The following is a 25,183-nucleotide window of genomic DNA, read 5'->3' on the forward strand; positions in this document are numbered from 1 at the left end:
TATAGCAATAGCTGTGATGTTTTTTCCTTTTAATAGAAGTGGATAGTTATTGAGGCATTACTTGATTTGCAGCATAGATATGCAGCAGATTTGATCATAATGATAGAATCTGCCCAAGATCAATGTGGCAACAAACACAGAACATTTATATCGCGCTTTTCTCCTGGCGGACTCAAAGCGCCAGAGCTGCAGCCACTAGGACGCGCTCTATAGGCAGTAGCAGTGTTAGGGAGACTTACCCAAGGTCTCCTACTGAATAGGTGCTGGCTTACTGAACAGGCAGAGCCGAGATTCGAACCCAGGTCTCCTGTGTCAGAGGCAGAGCCCTTAACCATTACACTATTCAGCCAACAACAGGAGATCTTGCTTGAAAGGGCTTGGTTGGGTTTCAAAGTAATGAACTCTCATCTTGTAAAAATATGGATTTCTATGGCAGCTACTCAAAGTCTGTCCTGCGAATGAGTTCCGGTCTACTTTAAGCAGGACTCCCAGATTAAACTATAAGTGTTTCAAGGACTTGCCTACATGTTGGGTAATTAGCCCCTCCTCCTACAGGGTACCAAAGATGGAGATGAGCCTCTTGTCCTTGGCATGGGCAAGATCAATGATCAATTCTGCCCCCATTGCAGAGTCCCTCCCCTCAGGAACCGTTCAGGCTAGTATTGTTCAGGTGGGGGAACCCCGATCTGGCCGGTTTAGCTGCTCTGGCAATACAGTCATGCCAATGTAAAGAAGGTCAGGACAATAAAAAACACATTCAAGGCAGTCATTTCTGACACAACCAGCGAAGCCAATAATCACCCCAGCACCATTCTGCTAACTGAATTGTGACTTCAGGTTTACAGGAGTCAGGCTAACTGACAGCTCTGATAACACCTCCTGATCCAGACACTGCAACCCCCCCCCCCCCCCCACACACACACTGATTAACAATAAAGAGTCCAGGCTCATGAGAATCTAGCAGTTTATTTCTCTTTTTGTAAAAATATAAGGACATGGCCATACCGCACAAGCTATGATTTGATTATTTTTCTTTTAAAAATTAAACTTTTTTTGTGTGATACAAATGCGTATTTTACATAGTCGTAGTAAAAATACTGATATCTGACATGGAAAACATTCTGCCTGTGAGTAAAAATCACATTTTCTACAGCCATAGGAAGAGCATAGGTCACAGGAAAGGACAGGTAAAACAAAAAATAACTTCCAACATCTTGGAAAGGAGGAGCACACAACTGGGCTGGGGGGTGGTTGACATAGGGATGCCATTGCTTCACCATCAGACACAGTTTAAAAGGCGAAGGCTATTTCATTGGACAGCTTAATGGCCAATAAGAATGTTCAACAGAATTTCATATTAACAAGATCATTCATATTATATCGGACGTTATGGACAAATAAGGGTATAACAGGAGTCCTGTTTCGCAATCAATCATTATGCAGGTGAATTAAACAGTAACTCCATTCAGTAAAAGCATGTGGACAAGTCAAGTCCTACACCAACTTCTTCACTAGGTCCTGCGGGCTCCGACAACAAGATCTCTTTCCATGTGTTTCCAGCTCCGCCTACCTGCCAGGGTCAACGCATCACCAACAGGAACTCTGGATAGAAAGAGATCAGGCTGCCAGGGTCCCAGAAACACGAAACCGGTAGGTGATCGATCTCCACAACAAGCAAGAACAAACAAAGGCAATATAAAAAGACTGATAAAGTTAATCCATTTCACTGGCACTGCTTGCTTCAAAAGCCAGCAGAGCAAACTTCCGATTGGTTGCTGACGTTTTGGATGTTTGCTCTGCGCTCTGGAAGAAGCCAAACAGGATTTCCTGCATTCTCGGTGGTTAAATCACATTTCATACACTGATCCAACACATCAAATCAGAAATGAGACAGCCGATAGTGTAATACACTTAATTACATGTCTGAAATGACACACTCAGATTCCCATCTTATTAACAAGTGATATGATGATATACCCCATTAGATAAATACATCAATAAGTTAAAGTGTACCCGAGGCGACCTGTGACACGATGAGATAAAGACCAGGCTGTTTTACTTATTTTGCTGCCTAAAAGAGTTAATTTTTAGGCATGGAAGTGGCAGCTTCTGTCTTGTTGAGTATATAGTTTACATCACAGCAAATTACCGCCATAAAGGGACAGTTTAGGGACACTTAATAGGCTAACACTGAGCAAAGACAACAAAACAAAACATTCTATGTGCTTTGTAAATGTTTAAATATAAAATAAAACCATGGGATATCTAAAGTCATTTTTAGGAGTAGGATGATAAATGCAATGGTTTATCTCATCAGTTTTTTCTCACCACAGGTTCACTTGAAAGGTGCTCTGTGCTGAATCGATCAGCAATCACTGCGCAAGGGGTGCACTTTATGCCCCCCAATTACTCAGGACACTAATTAATGGACCACTTTTGGACCCATCTAGTACACCAGAGTTCCCCAACCCTGTCCTCAAGGCCCACCAACAGTATATGTTTTGCAGAAAGCCACAAACATTCACAGGTGAGGCAATTAGTGTCTCAGTAGAGCTGATTAACTACCTCTGTGGATTTATACAAAACATGCACTGTTGGTGGGCCTTGAGGGCAGGATTGGGGAACACTGCTTTACACAACCTGGAGGTGATTGGCACTCTTCCAAAACACTGTAGCAATCAAACTACTTTATCTACAAGCCTTGAAAATTCCTATAGAGAGAATGAGAGGTTGGAGTATCTGTCAATTTTGTTTGTTTTGTTATTACCTGGTGAGATCAATCAGGTGATTAAGGAGATCAGCTGACAGGAAGTGGCTGACAGTTTATTGCTGGGTTGACTGGCTAGAAGGAATAGTTGTGCAGTTATTAATGGCTTTATGGGCCAGCTAGTGCTGAGGTCACGGCGGTTTACAGCCCCAGTCACTTGTGTTTAAGCAGCCTGGCACTATCCGCAGCATAATAAGCAAGCAGGTTTTGTGTTTTAACAGCTTAAAGGAGCATAATGCAAGTTGAGGACCGCCCTGCCCTGTGGTCTGTATACACAATAATATGGCCACATGCATATACAGGAAAAACTCTGCTTTCAGTTAAATTATATATCAGCTGTTGCTGTGCAGATAAAACATTTGTGCCCTGCTCTTTTAATTGGCCTTCTGTCCCTCCCAGAAATTTGCAGATTAACTGGCAAAATACCTGGGCCTTACAAAATGTTTTTGTTTCCCAAAACGCAACAGACTTCCTGTCTACCGATCCCATGACAGGATGTGGCTGACAACTGCCAAATCTACCTCAGCGATGAAGATAAAGAATCTGTGCTGATAGGCAGACTCACATCTATAGCTATGCAAGGGATTAGGAATTCCTGTTTTTTGAATTTACTGGTAATGAATTTCCAGCCAGAAAAATTAAGTCTGGTTCCTGCTAACATGGGTCATAAATAGATACAACACCACCAACCATGCTGTGCTTGCACCCTCACCTCACATTCCGGACAATTGTGCTTCAACATATTACAGTGCAGCTTGCTTAACAGTCGGCTGTACATTATGCTGTCATCTCTACATTAAACAGATCAGGGTGTGTAGTATTATTATTTATATGGCACCGGCATCTTCCGCAGCGCTGTATAGAGCATATTGTTTTGTCTTGTGTAGAACATACATTACACACACACACACACACACACACAATTGTGCTGGTAATCTAGCTCCCTATTCTTGTACCAGTTTTAGAGAGAGTTCAGTTTTTGTTAAAAAAACAAACATTGGAACAAAAAGTAATAAAAAATATATAACAGTTACATAAGCCACCTTCACTTCTAAAGTTCTGCAGTAGTAGTTTTGACAAGACACCTCTCGTAGTTCTATCAAGTAGCTTCTCCTGTTCCAATGAGGTGAAAGATTACCCAGAAACATCTACATACAAGTTTAGTGACAGAAGTATCTACACGTACAACAGCCTGGGTGAAGCAAGAGAAAACTGCACCAGAAGATTGTGTGGATACTTGGAACTCTTAGAGCTTGTAAGACTGTCACCGATATTTCACAAAATTCAGACTCCTCTTCCATACTGCCATGGCAACAGTACCAAGCATGGGAACCAAATTTTCAGCATGTTCCCTTCTACTCTCAAAACTCTGCCAGTACAATTTTCAGGCCTTTTCAGCAACACAAGTTTCCCTAAGGGCCTATTTTCATTGGCGTGCCTCGTACATTTCCGATTTGGCGCGGCACCTGTGTTGATGCAAAGCCATAGCTGAATCGCTTAGCCGTGCACAGCTAGAGAGATCTGTGTGTCTGCTGCCGGAAACTGCAGCATGCCTGCCAGTACTGCAGCGCAGTATGATTCTACCAGCAAGCCATTGCCTGAATAGGCAGCGTTTCCCTGTCCAACTCACCTGCAGGAATACGCTGCAGATTTCGAAAAGATTTGGCCCTAGTGGAAACAGGTGCTAAGAGTCCATTTCTACTTGGGCTTTTACGCAATTATATTGTCAGTTGCCAGGCAACACAAAGTGTCAGTGTGAAAGTGGACTAACAATTCAGAAAAATCTTCAACTCTTTAATTAGCCGGCTATGGCTGTTCTTGTTTCAGCTCAGCAAAAGGGGAGTCGCCGAAGAAAATGAAAACTGAAGTATTGTTTAATCAGATAAGATGTACTAAGTAGTGAATAATCAGGCAATTATTTAACCTTATCTGTTGCTCAACCGCCATTTCACAAACAATTGCAAAACCCACAATTCACAACTCCATAAGGGAAAACTCGCAGAAGCTGACAAGACAACCCGCATGAGCGTCACCCACACAATCTGGATAATGTTAGACGCCAGACAATTCCAGCCAATTCAGAGAAAAAACATTTTGTACTGACCAATCAGATTCCAGTTCTCATGAGGTAACACTTTTCAGAGAAAAAAAAAAAGCATCCTGTACTGACCAATCAGATTCCAGTTCTTATGAGGTAACACCCTTCCCGCCCACAATGATTTCACTTCAGATTGATATAAGATTTTAATGTACACATTCATCGTATATATCTAAAAACTAGTTGAGTATTGAGTAGAATCAATCAATTTGCCATGCGCTTATTTGATAAGTGTTCTGTTGTACAATCTGTATGTTCATCCATCATAAAACAGCAACTTTTGATTTTACAGCCAATAATCTGGTAATTATGATGTCTACCGTCTAATGGATTAAAATAAATGGTATAGTCTTTACAGGAGTGGGATAAGTGAGAGATGATGGTTGACCTTTTTTAAAAAAACTTTTTCATGCAAGCTAAAGCCTCCAGGCCTCCGTAGTGAGAGCTGGTGCTGATTGGCTTGCAATCATAATGGTGGGGGGGACACAAGAGCCTGAAGCTCTGGAATCTCTGCTACAGGAAATGGCTGCTGAAGGGACTCCCGATTTTTAAGGCCTGCGTTACAGCAGATAAGCAGCGTTTGCTCTCACTGCATCAGGCTTTTCTGAATGCAATAGGCTTATCGTGCTACATGTGGAAAATCTAGGCTATGCATGCACTTTTGATGGATTTATACCATGACATGCAAATGCAGCACCTTACATTTTGATTTTCTAGTACAATAGATAATAGAGTTTCTACACTGATACAAAAAGAAAAAAAAATCTGCCTTATGCTGGGAATACACGGCTCGATTCTGAGCGATTTAGATGACTCGATAGAAAATTTCCGACATGTCCGATCTCCTGCTCCTGTTAGATCTGTCACAGCCAATGTAATATATATATATATATATATATAACATGAATAGACGTTTCAATGGGCAGCATGGGTCCCCGGTTCGAATCCCAGCCAGGTCACTACCTGCACGGAGTGTGTATGTTCTCCCTGTATCTGTGTGGGTTTCCTCTGGGAACCCTGGTTTCCTCCCACAACCCAAAACCATACAGAGAAGTGAATTGACTTCCCCCTCAATTGGCCCTAGACTATGGTAGGGATTAGATTGTGAGCTCCTCTGAGGGACAGCTAGTGACATGAATACTCTGTAAGCGCTGTAGAAGATGATAGCGCTATATAAATATTAAATACTAATAGTAATAATTCATAGACATCAAAAAAAGAAATAGATTCTCAGTTAATCGAATGGTGACTAAGAAAGGCAACCACTTATGGATTATGTGTGGGTACAAGGTCACAATGGCCACAGATCGGTCCCAAAGCTAGCAGTGGTTTGGTTGGATTTCTGCTAAAATCAAGTAATGGAAGGTGGTAAAACTATCAGTAAATTCCAATCAAGAGCTAAACAATCGTTTGCCTGGTATTTCTGGTTTGGCATACGGGTCATCTTCATAAAACGCAAGTAAAAACAAGCAGCAAACCTAAATCTGCCCAGTTATAACTGCTGAGCGATGAACGTTCAAAGTCTTGCCTCAGCCAGTTATAAACCGGCTCTTTCTAAAAAGGTCACAAAGCTGTGTAAAAAAACCTTCATTTAAAAGAGGTAGCATGTAAAAACGTATTCTGCATTAAGGGCCTGAGCCCACTGATGCAGTTGTGTCTGCTTTTCAGCATCTGTAACATTGGTGTGTAACTGAAAAGCGGACACAACTGCGTCAGTGGGCTCAGGCCTTAGTCACGGTCTTAACAGCACAAGACAATCCAGTTATTATGCAGCCAAAGTGATCAGTAAAGCTTAACTTATAAAAAGGCTTCTTAATGTTGAAGGGCCGGCGTACCTATACTTATATGTGATTAAAAGGTTTTAAAATGAGGCTCTGATCAATAACTGCATTACCAACGTTAGGTCAGTTTTGAATTGCTGCCAAAAAAAACCACCCACATTGTTTAAGCCAATAAAGTTCTGTTAGTCCGTGTGTTGGTAAGATGGGCACAGCGATAAACAGACAATTTTGTCTTCAAAGAGTACGGTAACAATCAGCACACGCTGCAGCTAGGTTACTATGAGTATAGAGCAACACTTGGGCGAGGGAGGAGTTTAGTGACAAATATGTATAACCCATGATCGATCAGGTCCCCATTTTAAGCAAGCCTAAATACAAATACACTTCAACCCTTAGACTGCCGCCAACGTCTTTAGACGTTTCTGAATTTACACCTCCATACAGTATGCCTCAGACTTGTAAAGACGGTTTTCAGGCAAAACTTAATTTGCATCTCAGAAAAAAATGATTTTAGGCATTTCTGAATACGGTCATCTACAGGCGTATCTTCGGAAGAAGTTTTAGCTGAAGATGCGCTTTTAGACGTCCATGACGTATGGAGGCAAACGTTCTGAAACGCATAAAGACCAGTATGCCTGAAATACCTAAATTAATGTTCAGCGCTGCGTAATACGTTGGTGCTTTATAAATACAATAAATAATAATAATAATAATAGCTGGCACAGGCATTCAGGTTTTTTTTTGTTTTTTTTTAAATATTAGTGGGAGTCTAAGGGTTAATAACGAACACCAAACAGAACATCTGAAGTAAAAACCAAACACAACCAGATGGAAAGGAAATGGGGGAAAAAAAAGGGACACAGTGACACAGACCAATTGGAAAGCTCGTTTCATTTAAGAGAGGAGACTTGATTGGTCTCTCTGAGGAACCGCTTTCTTGCAGCTGTCATAGTAAACCAGACTTCCTGTGTATGCCGAACGTTACCTAGTGCTACGGGAGACACAGGGAATCTCTACAAGTTATGTTTGGAGAGACGCCAGACGAGTTTCCTTCTATCTACTTCTCAATGGGGCCAGCCAATAGAGTAACACTGTCCCCCACATGCTATGCCAGGTCATATATAGCCTTTCTAAGCAGCTTAAGATCTACAAAAATCATAAACATGCTTGAAATAGTATCGGGACAGAAAATTGAGCTTGTTAGAGAATTGCTGCCCAGGGAGCAAGAGAAGGCAAGTATCGCCTTTCTGTAAGTAGTTACTGATGGCTGGAGGGTGAATGGAACAAATATACTAGTATACACATAGCAGTATATAAAGAACACACATCAATGCAATGCCTATTGCATCATACGTATCAGTTACATCTATGGTATGAATTATCCTGGCCAGGACTTGAAGCACAAGTGTTATCAGTAATAATAGACAGTTCCCCAGCCCTGCTCCAGCATACTGCCATTACACAGCACAGTGTGGCGGTGCTCCGAGCAGTGTCTGGTCTCCGTCACATCATCCAATGCTAAAGCTTCAGGCTGGACTTTATGTTCCCTCTCCCCAGAACTTTCCAGTAATGAATATAAAAGGTTTAAATGGCGCTGCTACTGATAGGTTGTTTCAAATGTGAGGGGACTTGCCCCAGCTGTCAATCTAAAGCAGAATGAATTTCATTTGATTGGCCCATTTCCAAGCTGCATAAATTGCTTTAAATTTACACGGTAGCTGAAAAAAAATCCTCTCTCTGCCCCTGACATTACCACACCTCCTCCTGACATTCAAGCCTATTTCAGATAGGCTGCCACATTCGTGGCCCTAGTGAGTGGGTGGGGTTTTCTGACGGCAAAAAAACAACGTCACCTCCAAGTACTACAGTGTGGTAGGTGCCCCTCCAACTCTGGTGTCAAGCTTAAAGTGTACCCAAGGCGACATGTGACATGATGAGATAAACATGTGTATGTACTGTGCAAAACACACTAATAACCAGGCTATTTGTACTCATTTTATTTTGCTGCCTGAAAGAGTTAATTTCTAGGCATGGAAGTGACAGCTTCTGTCTTGTTGGTAGCTTGTCAGGAATATAGTAAACATCACTGATAAGCAAGCTACAGCCATAAACGTTTTACTGGCAGAATACAACTTCTGAGGGCAGTAAGAGATAAAATACATGAACTATTGACCATTTTCTAACTCTGGGACCCTTAACCACCCTGGCGTTCTATTAAGATCGCCAGGGCGGCTGCATGAGGGGTTTTTTTAAATAAAAAAAAAAACTATTTCATGCAGCCAACTGAAAGTTGGCTGCATGAAAGCCCACTAGATGGCGCTCCGGAGGCGTTCTTCTGATCGCCTCCGGCGGCCAAAAGTAACACGGAAGGCCGCAATGAGCAGCCTTCTGTGTTTGGCTTCTCCTGTCGCCATGGCGACGAGCGGAGTGACGTCATGGACGTCAACCGACGTCCTGACGTCAGCCGCCTCCGATCCAGCCCTTAGCGCTGGCCGGAACTATTTGTTCCGGCTGCGCAGGGCTCAGGCGGCTGGGGGGACCCTCTTTCGCCGCTGCTCGCGGCGGATCGCCGCAGAGCGGCGGCGATCGGGCAGCACACGCGGCTGGCAAAATGCCGGCTGCGTGTGCTGCTCTTTATTTCATCAAAATCGGCCCAGCAGGGCCTGAGCGGCACCCTCTGGCGGTAATGGACGAGCTGAGCTCGTCCATACCGCTAAGGTGGTTAATAGGCTGCCACTGATTGGAGACAGTAAAACATTAAACCTACTTCGTAAATATTTAAATATTAAAAAAATAAACACCTGGGATACTTTAAAAAAAAGTCCTTTTGAGGAAGAGGATGAATATAATTGTGGTGTAGTGGACAGCACGGTGGCATAGTGGTTAGCGCTCTAGCCTTGCAAGCGCTGGGTCCCTGGTTCGAATCCCAGCCAGGTCAACATCTGAAAGGAGTTTGTATGTCCTCCCAGTGTCTGCGTGGGTTTCCTCTGGGTACTCCGGTTTCCTCCCACATCCCCAAAAACATACAGATAGGTTAATTGGCTTCCTCCAAAATTGGCCCTAGAGCACAATACATACACTACACTAGACATATGACTATGGTAGGGATTAAATTGTGAGCCCCTCTGAGGGACAGTTAGAGATAAGACCATATACTCTGTACAGCGCTGCAGAAGATGTCGGCGCTATATAAACAATAATAATTGTTGATCTCATCAGTTGAGTTATCATCTCGGGTTCACTTTAAGCAAGTGTCAGGCCTGTGTACGGGAGCGGGGAGTTTACCGCCACCATCCTCCATCCTACGGGGCAGCAATCAGCCCCTGTGCTGAACAGTCAGATAAAGACATCAGAGTGGTTATATTTAACTTAAAGTGGACCTGAACTCAGAACTTCCTCTCTGCTCTTAAAGATAAGAAACAACATAAAAACCTTTAAAGAAAAACATTTCTTGGTTTCAGCTGATAAAAAAATTCCTGCAATAAATCTGCAGCGTGTCTACTTCCTGCTTTCATAGAAGCAGACATAGGGTTAACATCCTTTGCTTACACAAATCAGCTGCTCTGCAGAGGCAGCCAGCTAGCAGATGTGATATCAAATGACACTTGTGATTAGACACTGATGAGGGGGAATTAGACAACTCTAGCTAAACTCTCTAAATACACACAGGGTGCATTTCTCTATCTTTTCCTTCTGTGCCAGTTCAGGTCCACTTTAAAACAGGAAACAAATGAAAAGACAGAAGGTTATATTCTCCAGACAGAACATGAGCACATCAACGACACTTCAACAGTTCCAGTTTAAAATCTTGATTATTTGCCATGCTAAGATTCCGGTACAAAAGAAAAGTACAATTTTTGTTCGTCTATGGAATGTAAAACTTAAAACACTTAATTTGTTTGTTTTCCTTCATTTCACAAAAATAGAATAGTAAGCTTTAAGAGGAATAAGATTACAGAGGAGGGAATAAACTATACATTATATTAAAAAAAAAAAAATTGTACATAGAATGTCACACAGATCGGAGAATAAAAATGGAAAAAAATAAAAATGTGCAAGTAGCGGTTTGTAGGCCGCCGTTCACAGTGTGATTACAGTTCCATCTTCCTCTAAGATCCGCGGTTCGTGATTGTTAGAAATAAGGTCCAAGCTGCCTCTGCTGGCAGATAAGTGCACGGTGTAGTTATCCGACACCATAAAACCATTTTGCGGCAATTCGTGGTAAGATTCGTGCTGTGTGAGGGATTCGAGGCTCTCCGAGGATGGGGCAGCCTTGGGGATCTGCTGAGGCTCGCCCGATTCCTCGATGATAATGTCCTCCTCCTCACTCTCCTCCTCCTCGGGATGGTAGTTCTGAATGAATTGCGGCGCAGGTGCGTTACCGTACATGCTCGTGCTGCTATCGGTCGACTGCCCAGAGCTACCAGAGTTCCTGCTGTTCCGTACAATGTTATTCCGTTGGTTGGCTGGTCTGACGGTTATGATGAGGTTGTGACTGTTTGCGATCATCATATCAGTGACCTGGTCCAGGCTCTTTCCTGATACTTCTATACCGTTGACCTCCAAGACTTCATCATTTACCGCTAGCAACCCGGTGCTCTGAGCCAAGCCCCCGGGAACAAGTCTAGAGATGAAGATACCCGGCACCTTCTCAAGGCCGTGCGGCGTCACCCGAACGCTGGAACCGTCCCGGATGTAGAACCCGAGGGGTTTATCCATGCCGTGCTTGTATAGGCGTACTCTCCGGTGGGTCTCGGGGAGGATGTCTACATCAATGATGGACGACACAGGCCGGAAGTCGCTGGGCATGCCAATAACCAGGTGTGGCTTCTTTTTGTTGATCTCTGGACGAAGGACTGTCTGAAGGACATTCTTCTTTTTGGTCAAAGTGTCTGTGCCGAAGGCGCTGTAGTCCGCTTCTTCTGCAAAAGGAAAAGAGCAAAAAATTAGGATTCTTCCACACACAGGAAAGAAACCATTTCTTAAACAACAACACTAAATAAACTATGACTAACATGCACAGGACCCTCTTATCTTACTTACTGCTCCTACTTAGAGATATTCATTTTAGTTTTCAAAAACTGTCTCGGAGAAATCACGGAGAAACACATAACTGATTAAATTAGACGACAGTCTGGTCACAATCACATGACCTCGTTTTGCTTCTGTTTCCCGTTTAGGTCAAAACAGGAAGCAGAGATGACATGATCATGTGATCATAAAAAGCCAATCTGAAAGACAGACTTTCAAAGAGGAAAAGATCACAGATGGCAGATCTTGATCAAAATTGACGTTTTATTAAGACTTCTCATTGAGAATATATGTAGGATATTTTTATCATCTCTGCTCCTCATGACACTTAAGAAGGGGTAAAACTATTGACTCCATTAGAGCGTCCTACAACCTCTAATACTAGCACTCATAATGCTTCTGGAACTTACATACACAGGCGAGGCAAGCTAAAAACACATCTTCCAAGGAAACAGGTTATTGTAGTTTTCAGATTGTGAATTTGGATTTTATGGCGGTGTTATTTTGGGGTTGTGCTGCTGTCTGTGTTACCATTAGATTAACTTTTCCCTGATCTCCTGTCCCTGTGTATGACTATGATTAAGTATCCTAAAAATCCTGCAGTTATAACTAGGTAAGGGTATTCTGAGGGGTCTGGAGGGGGCTTACAACAACAAACGTGCCAATCAGCATCCCCCTCTGAAGACAGAATACAGCTTTCTGTTTGAGAGCAAGGCAGGGCATCGTTCCTGAAACGATCACTTCAATCAGCAAAAACCATTGCAGGTTTTACTTAAAAACCACACGATCCATAAATATAAATTAAATATGAACCTGGCGCTGGTTACAGATCTGCACATGAAGGTGAAGGCAGAGTCTGCAGCAAGTTTCACAATTCTAGAAGCCACTACGGACAGTTTATTACAGGATGTGCAAAGACCGGTCTGAAGGGTCGACTCGGGCAACAATGTAGTTTCGGGTAAGGGCGGAGCCTGATGGGCTGCATCACCTGTTGGCTCGCTGTTCCTCTTGGGGACTCAAGAAGAGAAATGAGCATGGCATAATCACAGCTTCTGTAACCCATTCCCCCCCCCCTCAGACCTTTGCAGTTTTATGTTGCCATACAGTCCTCCAGTGCGACTACTTCTGCTCCTGCTAAGTCACTAAAAGCACAGATCATGGGTGGGGTGGAACCCGAGGTGAGAGGGATAAGGAGGCCGACATGGCAATTCCTTTTAAAATAAACACTGCCTGGATGTCCTGCTGACCCTCTGCTTCTAATACTTTAAGCCACAGACCCTGAACAAGCATGCAGATCAGATGTCGGACAAATCTGACAAGATTAGCTGCATGCTCATTTCAGGTGTGTGATTTAGACCATACAGACAAGAAAGATCAGCAGGACTGCCAGGCAACTGGTATAGTTTAAAAAGAAATAAATATGGCAGCCTCCATAGGTCTCACACCCCCAAATTCCACTTAAAATGGCAACAAATCTCAAAATAAATTTTCAGAGACTGAAAATAACTTGATAACATTTGTAAAAATGTCTTGGTTGATGCTGGGGTGTTGAAACCAAAGTCCAAGCAAGTAGAAATACAACATCTTACCATACCTTGATAGTTCCCTAATCTATTGCAACACATTCTTGTAGTAATAAAGCAGTCACAGGTTTATACTAACGAATTATTGATCTGGTCACATGATCGCTTTTCCCCTGGCCTTTGATTCAGATGGTGCCATTAGGTAAGAGGGATTGTGTATGCAGCTGGCAAGCAGCCCCTTGCATCTACCTCGGACTGTGATTGGCAGGGTTGGCATATTGCTGCATATTGAGATAAAGGGTATGTATACTGAGTAACCAAGAGGCGAGTGTGAGAGAAAGGGGCATCCAGAGAAACACAAAGATGTGTGTGAGAGACAGCATGAGAGAAAGGGCATCCAGATAAACACAGTGGTGTGTGTGAGAGACAGCATGAGAGAAAGGGGCATACCAAGAAACAGTGGTGTGTGTGAGAGACAGCATGAGAGAAAGGGGCATACCGAGAAACTGTGTGTGTGTGAGAGACAGCATGAGAGAAGAGGGCATACACAGAAACAGTGGTGTGTGTGAGAGACAGCGAGAGACTGGGATCCTGAGAAAACCGGTGGTGTGTGTGAGAGACAGCATGAGAAACAGTGGCACCCTGAGAAAAACGGTAGCGTGAGAGAGACAGCATGAGGGAAAGGGGCATACCGAGAAACAGGGTGGTGTGGGTGTGTGTCTGCATGAGGGAAAGGGGCATACCGAGAAACAGGGTGGTGTGTGTGTGTGAGAGAGAAAGCATGAGGGAAAGGGGCATACTGAGAAAAATGGCGGTGTGTGAGAGAGAGAGCATGAGGGAAAGGGGCATACCAAGAAACAAGGTGGTGTGTGTGTGTGTGTGTGTGTGAGAGACAGCATGAGGGAAAGGGGCATACCGAGAAACAAGGTGGTGTGTGAGAGAGACAGCATGCGGGAAATGGGCATACCGAGAAACACAGTGGCGTGTGTGAGAGACAGCATGAGGGAAAGGGGCATACCGAGAAACACAGTGGTGTGTGAGAGACAGCATGAGGGAAAGGGGCATACCGAGAAACACAGTAGTGTGTGAGAGACAGCATGAGGGAAAGGGTCATACCGAGAAACACAGTGGTGTGTGTGAGAGACAGCATGAGGGAAAGGGGCATACCGAGAAACACAGTGGTGTGTGTGTGAGAGACAGCATGAGGGAAAGGGGCATACCGAGAAACACAGTGGTGTGTGAGAGACAGCATGAGGGAAAGGGGCATACCGAGAAACACAGTGGTGTGTGTGTGAGAGAGAGACAGCATGAGGGAAAGGTGCATACCGAGAAACAAGGTGGTGTGTGAGAGACAGCATGAGGGAAAGGGTCATACCGAGAAACATAGTGGTGTGTGTGAGAGAAAGCATGAGGGAAAGAGGCATACCGAGAAACAAGGTGGTGTGTGAGAGACAGCATGAGGGAAAGGGGCATACCGAGAAAAACAGTGGCGTGTGTAAGAGACAGCATGAGGTAAAGGGGCATACCGAGAAACACAGTGGTGTGTGTAAGAGAGACAGCATGAGGGAAAGGGGCATACCGAAAAACAAGGTGGTGTGTGAGAGACAGCATGAGGGAAAGGGTCATACCGAGAAACACAGTGGTGTGTGTGAGAGACAGCATGAGGGAAAGGGGCATACTGAGAAACACAGTGGTGTGTGTAAGAGAGACAGCATGAGGGAAAGGGGCATACCGAGAAACAGTGGTGTGTGTGTGTGAGAGACAGCATGAGGGAAAGGGTCATATTGAGAAAAAAGGCGGAGTGTGTGAGTGAGAGACAGCATGAGGGAAAGGCGCATACAGAAAAAAGGGCGGAGTGTGTATGAGAGACAGCATGAGGGAAAGGGGCATACAGAGAAACACAGTGGTGTGTAAGAGAGACGGCATGAGGGAAAGGGGCATACCGAGGAACAGGGTGGTGTGTGTGTGTGAGAGACAGCATGAGGGAAAGGGTCATACCGAGAAACACAGTGGTGTGTGTGAGAGACAGCATGAGGGAAAGAGGCATACCGAGAAACAAGGTGGTGTGTGAGAGACAGCATGAGGGAAAGGGTCATACCGAGAAACAGGGTGGTGTGTGTGTGTGAGAGACAGCATGAGGGAAAGGGTCATACCGAGAAACACAGTGGTGTGTGTGAGAGCAGCATGAGGGAAAGGGGCATACCGAGAAACACAGTGGTGTGTGTAAGAGAGACAGCATGAGGGAAAGGGGCATACCAAGAAACAAGGTGGTGTGTGTGAGAGACAGCATGAGAGAAACTCATGAGTATGCAAAGGGAAATGATGGCCATATTTTCATTGGTTGCTAGGCAATATACAAGCTGAATCTTTCCCAGCTAGGAAAATAATAGAAAAGGTTCATATGATGATGAGGGTAAACAGAAAGCAATGAGATGAGTTGCTTGGTAGGCTCTGCTGTGGAATGCGGGGGGACACGCCCTGCACTGCTGATGACTCTATTAATAAGAGATGTAGGTCAGCTTTACATACACACAGGTTATATAATTACTACATGACTATCAGGTTAATCATCCGTCACCTTTACTGGCTATGACATCACAGCGTAGGGAAAGACATGACATTCTGTGTCTGTACCGACATGGGCCTCACGGTATGAAACTAGCATGTCCATTTCCCAACTCACAGGAGTGGCACTGCTATGCCAGCGCTCCATATATGGGCACAAGGTATCCCACCTCACACACAGTAACGCTGGAGAACAGATTTGATCTGGGAAACCTGGGCTGGATTTTTTGCTGGTGTCTGTGGTTGGGTGACAAAAGCTTACTGCTCTCAGCTGGGTCATATCAGAATACAGTGATGATGCTGAATGGTTCAACTATGTACACAACTTAAATTTCTGTTGTGCAAAAGGTTCATTAATGTTTGTTTCAGGTGGTAGTTCAGGAACCATAAGTGTATAGACATGCTGCTAGTCTATTCTGGGGGGCACCGGTACGAAGCACTTGTTCAGCTGAGTCCATCACAAATGATTTTGGACAACAATCTGAAGTGTGTACATGGTTTCAGAATTTGCACTACTGCAGTCACAGTAACATCTTATCTTTTATTACTGGTACTTAAAAGGATACCCGAAGTGACATGTGACATGATGAGACAGAAATGTGTATATACAGTGTCTAACACACAAATAACTATGCTGTGTTCCTTTTTTTTCTTTCTCTGCCTGAAAAACTTAATCATGTATGTAAGTGGCAGCTCCTGCCTGAGTCAGGACTGGGCCAGACTACAGTGTGACCCTCACTGATAAGAAATTGCTAGTATAAAACACTTTCCTAGCAGACAATGCCTTCTGAGAGCAGGAAAGGGATAGAAAGGGCCAATAGTTCATAGATTTTAGCTCTGACATACTCCAATGAATGAGTCATTGAGCAAAAACAATAAAAACAGTAAACGCTTAAAAAGTAGATTTAAATATAAAATTTGTGGAATATATTTAAAAACTCATTTTTAGGAGGATAGATACAATTGTTTATTTTATTAGTTTATTTTCACCTCGGGTGTCCTTTAAAGAGGCAAAGCAGTAATGTATAGTAGAATGAAGTAAATTATTCAGGATACCAACAACACTTCCTATATCTGCTGTATATATTGCTGTATATGTAGCCCCACCCTCCCAGTGTTTAGCCTAGACTGAGAAGATATGCGGAATTCCTCCCCCCCAAAGCATTCTGGGAGACCAGGTATATTTTGTGCTGGATACGTAATTCAAAAGCAAAAATTCCGCAGTTATCACCTGCCAGTACTAAAGATTTCACCGCCTGCGATAAATTGTGGTAAGGAAAGATTTTACAATGGGCAAGCACTGACTAAATCATTTATAATTTAGTACTAAAAAAATAAAAAAAAATAAAAAGTACTAGTAAAAATAAAAAAAATCAGCAATTTTATTCATTCCGCTATTTTCTCTACAGAAGTACTGGAAGCCCGTTATGTGTATGGCTTAGTCACAACCAGCCGTACACCAGCAGGAAGTGACTGCTAGAGCTCTGGAGTGGAACAGGAGAAGAGAGAACAGGTAATGGCTCCTGTTTCTTCTCACAGGCCCCAGCCTGACATTATCCACTCAGCTGGGGTCGTGCTGCACCGTGCCAGGAGCCAGACATTCCTCAAAGTCTTACATTCCCAGAGCTGCCTGGCAAGCTGACAACATCCCCCTTCCTCCGCCTCCCACCTGACATTAACCGGCATACCTACAGATGTGCACAGCTGGGCAGCTCTGACACCATGCAATGCTCTGCCCCCAGCATGCAGGCCTTCACCTATGGACAGAGCGCGCACCCTGGCATGCTGGTGGCAAGGGACAGACCGCTGTAGAGGGGTTATAACCAGATATATAACCTTAGAGGCCATCAGGGGTTAAATACTGCTCATTCCAAAAGCCATGGTACTTTCCTGTGATAGGATTATTCTGCACTCATATAGCAGGGATTGTCCACAGTGATCGCAGGGCCAGCACACATGGATGGTGAACTGCACAGTTTAGTCGAAAAAGGGTAATCGGGCCGGCCATGGACACAGTTTTCACCAGTGTCTGACAAGAGGTTAACTCTGCAGTCCAGGAATCCAGAGATTGTAGTTACAAGGGAAAATAGTCATTTTTCTCTGACAAAGAATTGCAGAAGTACGTTGCGTACATTTACCCCCCCCCCCCCCACACACACACACACACACTCACTCACTCACTCACTCACTGATGCTCCGCAGCAGCGCAGTGAAACATGGTGAAGGTCAGACTACCCAACCTCAACACGAGCCCTGCAGCTCAGCTGGAGGAATATGCATATAGAAGCCCCATGCTAAACACCAGTCACAGCCCAAATAATACACTCCAGCAAAAGCAGGGTTAGGGCTCTTTTCCACTATGAAATGCAATCGCGATTGCGTTTCAATTTCCACCATGCGATTGCGATTGAGCTACTATACTCATTATAGTCCAGCTCAATCGCATACAAAACGCGGCAGGACAACGATTGCGCTTTGACCAAAATCGCATCGCAATCGGATCGCACTAATGGAAATTGCTGCTGCAGTTCCCATTAGTTTAATGTACCTTGCGATTTGCGATCAGAAGCAAATCGCAAATCGCAGGCTAGTGGAAAAAGGCCCTTAGCCAGCCATGCTGCAAAGTCCAGCTAACACTCCAGCTAGAGTAATCTGCAGTGTGAGGGTAGGCAATAGATGCCGCTTTGGGGGGGGGGGGGGGGGGGGGGGGGGGGTTTGTCCCTAGGCAGACAGATGTATGGGTACCCTGAGGTCCCTTGCACACTTCATCGCTTCACCCTTGCAAGGGCCATGCAAGTCTATAGAGACTTGCACAGTTCACTCCATCGGGACATTGTGTGCTGAACGTATCCTAATCGCCGCAATGCTGCAAAGTCTGGCTGCCGGATCCGCAGCGCATACGGGCCGAATGCAGGCCATGATTTGCCCAGCGCTGCTTTGGAGGCTGAGGAAACCTAGGGAAGCCTCTGGACTATACAGAGGCTTCTCCCTACTAAGGTAAGGGTGTAACTTTTTTTTCTTTAATGTGACTTCAGGTTTAGGTTAACTTAAGCACGTTTTCAGACAGGTTTGCTGTAGGCTACACTCACAGTGGTGCCTTGCACAGCCACACTGCAACGCGGAATTCCACCCTGCAATGTACCACCTATAGCAGTGATGGCTAACCTTGGCAATCCAGCTGTGACCAAACTACAAATCCCATCATGCCTCTGCCTACCCGAGTTATGCTTAGAGTTGTCAGAGTATTGCAATACCTCATGGGACTTGTAGTTCCACCACAGCTGGAGTGCCAAGGTTAGCCATCACTGACCTATAGCAAAGTTCCAAGTGCAGCAGGTGTGGTTTAATGGTGTGCGGCAACCCAACGAACTGCATTTTGCGGTACCACCGTTACCGCAAAATGCGCACATAAAAAGTAACATTGAAGCATACTTCTCATTGACTGTATGCTTCACTGTACGTGACACAACATTGTGAACCTAATCCTTAGGGTATGCATAACAGATTCCTAGCTTTTTTTGAAAACAATTCTGAAATCAGCCAACCACTGATTGCAAAGGATTTTTTTTAACCAGAATGTAAGATTTTTCATGGCTGAAAACTCATTTCACCAGTAAAGATTTCTTCTTTTAAGCAGATCGCCGGGGGGAAAGTGTCTGGTAACCACGGCAACCCTTCCAATATAGAAACTCACATGAACCGGCTGCACTGGCAGGCTACAGGCTGAAGTCTGTCAGCTGAAACGGAGCCAAAAGATTCTGTTCTAGAAGACATGGCCCTGCAGTGCCTAGAGGCAAGTCTGCAGAGGAAAGGCATGTCTGCAGAGGCTTTCTGGCTTATGCTACGTACACACATGCGACTACGATCGTTCGTTGTTAACGACGAACGATCTTTTAATTGACGAAAGAACGACCGGAGTAAAGTTAGTTCTAAAAAGTGTGTAACGATCACATCGTTAGAACGAACGTTACACCACGTAAAAGCACTTAATGCGCCTGCGCATAAAATTGTAAAGTTCCCTGGAGAAAAAGTGAAATGCGCATGTCCAGCCTGGTACAAACGATCGTTTCCAACGATGTACTACTTTTGCAAACGATCGTCGTTGGTTAAAATCCGCCGAGACAGAACTTTCTTTTGTAGCGATTTGGCTCGTTCGTCGTTAGACTTAATAGTCGGTGGTTCGTTTTTTGTAACGATCGTCGTTGGTAAAGATCGGGGAACGATCGTTACAAACGACTATAGTCGCATGTGTGTACGCACCTTTAGCCTGTGCACACTGCAGCATATCCAGGCACACTAGCACTAGTCTGTGACAGCATAAGTGCTCTGCAGAAACTGAATATAATTACAGTTATCTTTACAGGGACAAACTGTAATCTGCAATTACTGCATTATAAAAAAACAGTAATTCAAGTCACCAAAAGAAGTTTCCTTTTTGTTACCGAGACTGCAGAAGTAAACAGAGAGCAATGATAAGTTAGAAAATTGTGCAGCAAAGAAACAAGTCCCCATGGCTGGTCAAAGGCCAGTGTGTCAGGGTAACGGCCTTGCTCAATGACCTCATCTGCCATCAGCTTTATCAGAATAGCAACATCATGCCCTAAATCAACTGCCTGACTACAGCCTGAGCTGCGAGGCCTTAAAGGATACCCGAACTGACATGTGACATGATGAGATAGACATGGGTATGTACAGTGCCTAGCACACACATAACTATGCTGTGTTCCTTTTTTTCCTTTCTCTGCCTGAAAAAGTTAAATATCAGGTATGCAAGTGGCTGACTCAGACAGGAAGTGACTACAGTGTGACCCTCACTGATAAGAAATTCCAACTATAAAACACTTTCCTAGCAGAAAATGGCTTCTGAGAGCAAGAAAGAGGTAAAAAAAAAAAAGGGGGGAATTTCTTATCAGTGAGAGTCACACTGTAGTCACTTCCTGTCTGAGTCAGGACTGAGTCAGCCACTTGCATACCTGATTTTTAACTCTTTTAGGCAGAGAAAGAAAAAAAGGAACACAGCATAGTTATTTGTGTGCTAGGCACTGTACATACACATGTCTATCTCATCATGTCACATGTCAGTTTGGGTATCCTTTAAAGAAAACCTGAACTGAAAATTAAAAGTCAAAATAAACATACACAAGTCATACTTGCCTCCCGTGTAGTCTACTCCTCAATCTTTCTCTTTTCCCGTGTCCTGCTTGTCCACTGTGATCAAGGGAATTCTCCGTCCTCCATTTTGAAAATGGCCATTACCCCATAACAGCTTTCTGGTCAGCACACTGTTAAACTGTTACATCGCCCACTTGAGCCATAGGGAAACAGACATTACCTGGAACATCAGTTGTCCTCTCAGCTATAACTGACAACAACTGATATATTTCAGTTCTGACAAAATGTTGTCAGAACTGGAAAGGATCATTGTCAGAAAAAAATGGTGAGCTTCTGAGAGGAACTGGTGGCAAGGTAACCATGTCATGTTCATTTGAAGTTACCTCGTGTGTTTACTTTAAATTATTTTACTCTGTTCAGGTTCCTATTAAAGGGAACCTGTACTGAGTAAAATTATTTAAAATAAACACATGATGTACCTGCAAATAAATATTAAACACATACCTCAACGTCAGTTCCTCTCAGAAGCTCACCATTTTCTTCTAAAGGACTCCTTCCAATTCTGACAAGAGCTTGTCTCTCAGGAAGCTGGAAGGCCCCTTTTACACTTAATCAGTTGATCTCAGTTAAAACTCGAAGAAAACTGATTTTGAAAGTAATGTCCATGTTTTCCTATGGATCAGTTCCCACTATACGTGGTTTAACTGAAATATTTTTCACAATGCACAGCTATGGAAAAATAAACCATAGTAACGCACACTAACGCGTACTAATGGATATCAACGCATTAAGTGTAAAAGGGCACTCAACTGACAGCAACTACTATATCAGTTGCTATCAGTTATAACTGTAAGGACAACTGATGTGCAAGGTAATATCCGTGCTTCCCTGTGGTTCAAGCAATATTACTGGTTAACTGCTGAGTGCTGACCTGGAAGCTGTTACAGGGTCCACACCATTTTTAAAATGGAGGCTGGAAAATTCCATTGATCACAGTGTAGGAACAGAATGCAGGAGAGGTGAAAGAGATTAAAGTGTAACTGTCAGGCATAAAATAAAAAATCAATTCTTTACTTTTATCTGGTTAACAAGTAATACGGATGCTAACCAGGCAATCCAAATGTTAAAATCACTATTCCTTTTACTGTTGATAAATGATCATTCCCCAGTCTACCTGACTCTTGTTTGATACATACACAATTTGGTACACAAAAAGGAAGTTGCAGGGCATGCTGGTTTGTCCTTTTTTGCGTCTCTATTTCCGCTCAGACTTAACTAATGTAGTCTGATTGGCGAAAGCCTCTTTCCCTCCTGTTATCCCCTTACACACCTCTATTCCTCTCTGATTGGCCAATATTTCTCAAGTTGAGACAATGCACTTTCTATAGTGAAGGGCAGGCAAATCAGGCAGAGGAGAGTAAGGAAGGAAATGACATCAGGGTTGGCTTCAAAATAGCCACACTTAAAATAGGAAATGCTAAGAAGGATTTTCTCTTTTTTTACTGTAGAAAAATCACTAAAATCAAAACGTGGACAGTGCAATACATGTTATGTAAGTAGAGCAAGTATTTATCTACTTATATATGTTATTTTTTCTGAGATAGTATGGCTGACAGCTGCTCTTTAAAAAGCAGACTACACAGGAGGCAAGTATGATGTGTGTACTGTATGTTTATTTTCACTTTTATTTTTCAGTTCAGATTTGCTTTAAAGCTGTGTACAGATGTTACAGTAATGCTGTGAAATAGGAGTGTTTGTGATTGTTTCAGGTGACATTTAGGATAGTCATACAGAACCACATGGCAACTACAAGTTGAGGAGAAGCTTTCTGTTTATTTGTCATTCAGAAGATTGCATTGTCGTTTACACACTATTCAGGTACCTACATAATGTTGTGTGAAACCATACAGAAAGCACTGCCAAAATGTAACCCAGGCATTTCATTAATCTACAGCACTGAAGGATTTGACCCACCGACTACCGATAATGTCTTCTGCATCTCTATGATACCTCATAATTAGGTTAACACATTTCAAGAGGATGTGCGAGTTATAATTAAGGACCATCTCGTCTCAAAGAGTTCATTAACCTATATTACTTAGCTTTTACGATGCGACAATAAAATGGGTATTTTTAATTTATGAATGCATGGAATGCTGTAAAGATTACTGTTCAGTTCATGAATTTCACACACAGTTTAAGGTACTGGTTCCACATAACCATCTCTAAAAAGTCAGTGTGTGATGTTGCCCAGCCTTAAGAGTCTGGGTGCTTCTGCTCACTGCGGAAGATACAACAAAAAACATTCTGCAGTGATGCACCTGCCGGCAGTAAAGATGTAGGCACCTGTGATAAATTTAATAATTTATCAGGGTAAGAATAGATTTTATAATGTATAAACCTTAAGGAAAACACCTGAGGAAAATAAAAAAATCAGGATCTACTTACCCAGGGCTTCTTCCAGCTCCTGGTAGCCGATCTGTCCCTTGCCGCAGCTCTGGTGTCAAGGGGTCCCCTCCGTTGTAGATGCTGACCTCGCCAGGTCAGAATCTTCTGCACCTGTGCAAGTGCGCACAGTATTTATGTGCCTGTGCAGAAAGCTCCAGGCCACATGAGCACGAACCTGACCACGCAGGTAGAGAAGATGCTGACCTGGCGAGGTCGGCATCTGCAACGGAGGGGACCCCATGACACCAGAGCTGCGGCGAGGGACAGATCGGCCACCAGGAGCTGGAGGAAACCCTGGATAAGTAGATCTTTGATTTTTTTTCCTCCTCGGATCTTCCCTTTAACTACATTTATAAGGGGATATAATAAAAAAATAAGCTATATTCAATAAGGTTTCTCTTTCATTTAAACCGCTACCAGGGTGCTAGGAATAATTGATAAATGTGGCTAAATTTACAATGGGAGGTAATGTCAGTGCCATGTTTCCAAAAAGTGCTGTGACAGTGGCAGGTGACTCCTTATCAATGGTGATACAGCCATGGAGAATTCTAGCTGCACATCCACAGATAACATTGGTAGAAAGCCTCTCTCATTCTATTATGTATTTACATAGCACTATCTTCTGCAGCACTGTACAGAGTACATAGTCATGTCACTGACTGTCCTCAGAGGAGCTCACAACCTGATCCTATTATAGTCACAGTCTGTTTTCTCATATTATTATGTATTTACATAGCACTGACATCTTCTGCAGCACATTACGGAGTACATAGTCATGTCACTTACTGTCTTCAGAGGACCTCACAATTTAATCCTATTATAGTCACTGTCTGTTTTCCCATATTATTATTATTATTATTATGTATTTACATAGCACTGACATCTTCTGCAGCACATTACGGAGTACATAGACATGTCACTGACTGTCCTCAGAGGAGCTCACAATCTAATCCCTTATGCCGCTATCATAATCGAAGACCAGTTTTTTGGAGGTATTAATTAACCAATCAACACCTCCCATTCCGGAATCAGTGGTAATTCGGTAATAGACACCTCCCATCCCACAATGAATGGTAATATCACAACAGAAAGACCTTACTGCACAGTCAGGGGCAGCAGACCAGGCTCATGGCTTGCACTGTGCCACTTACATTTAAGACAGAACGTTCCCCTGTCGGACAAACTGTAAATATAAGAGGCCGCACACAATACCTGACCAAGTTGTAGGAATGTCACTTGTGACTGCAGGCTCTGCATACACACATACCCCACAAGATGTGCACTTCCTGTACCCTGAACCATATGCAGAGCCCCACGTCCACAACTCCCATGTATAGCTTCTCACAGCAAGACAGAAAAACTACTGCAGCTGAGAACCCGTTCATTAAACTGTCAAACACAGCTGCGATAATATCAAATGAAACCAGCTTTATGCCAACATTTTTATATTCCTGATCACTGTAGAGATGTATTGTTTGGGTCCGTGCTGAACATCCTATTCTGTTTTATGGAAAGGGGAGTAGGAGAGAAAAGAGAAAATTTTTAAACAAAAGAAGTCCATACAAGCATCTGCACGGCGATTGTTTCAAAACCACCGCCCAGTCTATACAACACATTTTAACAATGTACATAGTTTGCAGCCATCCACAACATCAGCCTGCTCATCCCAACATCAGCCATCCACTACATCGGCCTGCTGACCCCAACATCAGCCATCCACTACATCAGCCTGCAGACCCAACATCAGCCATCCACTACATCAGCCTGCTGACCCAACATCAGCCATCCACTACATCAGCCTGCTGACCCAACATCAGCCATCCACTACATCAGCCTGCTGACCCAACATCAGCCATGC

General features: G+C 43.6%; 1 protein-coding gene across 1 annotated transcript in view; it reads right to left on the reverse strand.

The window, feature by feature from the left end:
- Nucleotides 1-947: 947 nt before the first annotated feature.
- PARD6B (par-6 family cell polarity regulator beta) overlaps nucleotides 948-25,183 on the reverse strand; it is a 71,438-nt gene continuing 47,202 nt past the window's right edge. Inside the window, exon 3 of the mRNA XM_068264145.1 lies at nucleotides 948-11,568. Coding sequence (XP_068120246.1) covers nucleotides 10,727-11,568 — 842 coding nt within the window. The 3' untranslated portion in view covers nucleotides 948-10,726. The remainder of the gene's footprint in view (nucleotides 11,569-25,183) is intronic.

Source organism: Hyperolius riggenbachi, chromosome 12, assembly GCF_040937935.1.
Source record: "Hyperolius riggenbachi isolate aHypRig1 chromosome 12, aHypRig1.pri, whole genome shotgun sequence".
NCBI lineage: Eukaryota > Metazoa > Chordata > Amphibia > Anura > Hyperoliidae > Hyperolius > Hyperolius riggenbachi.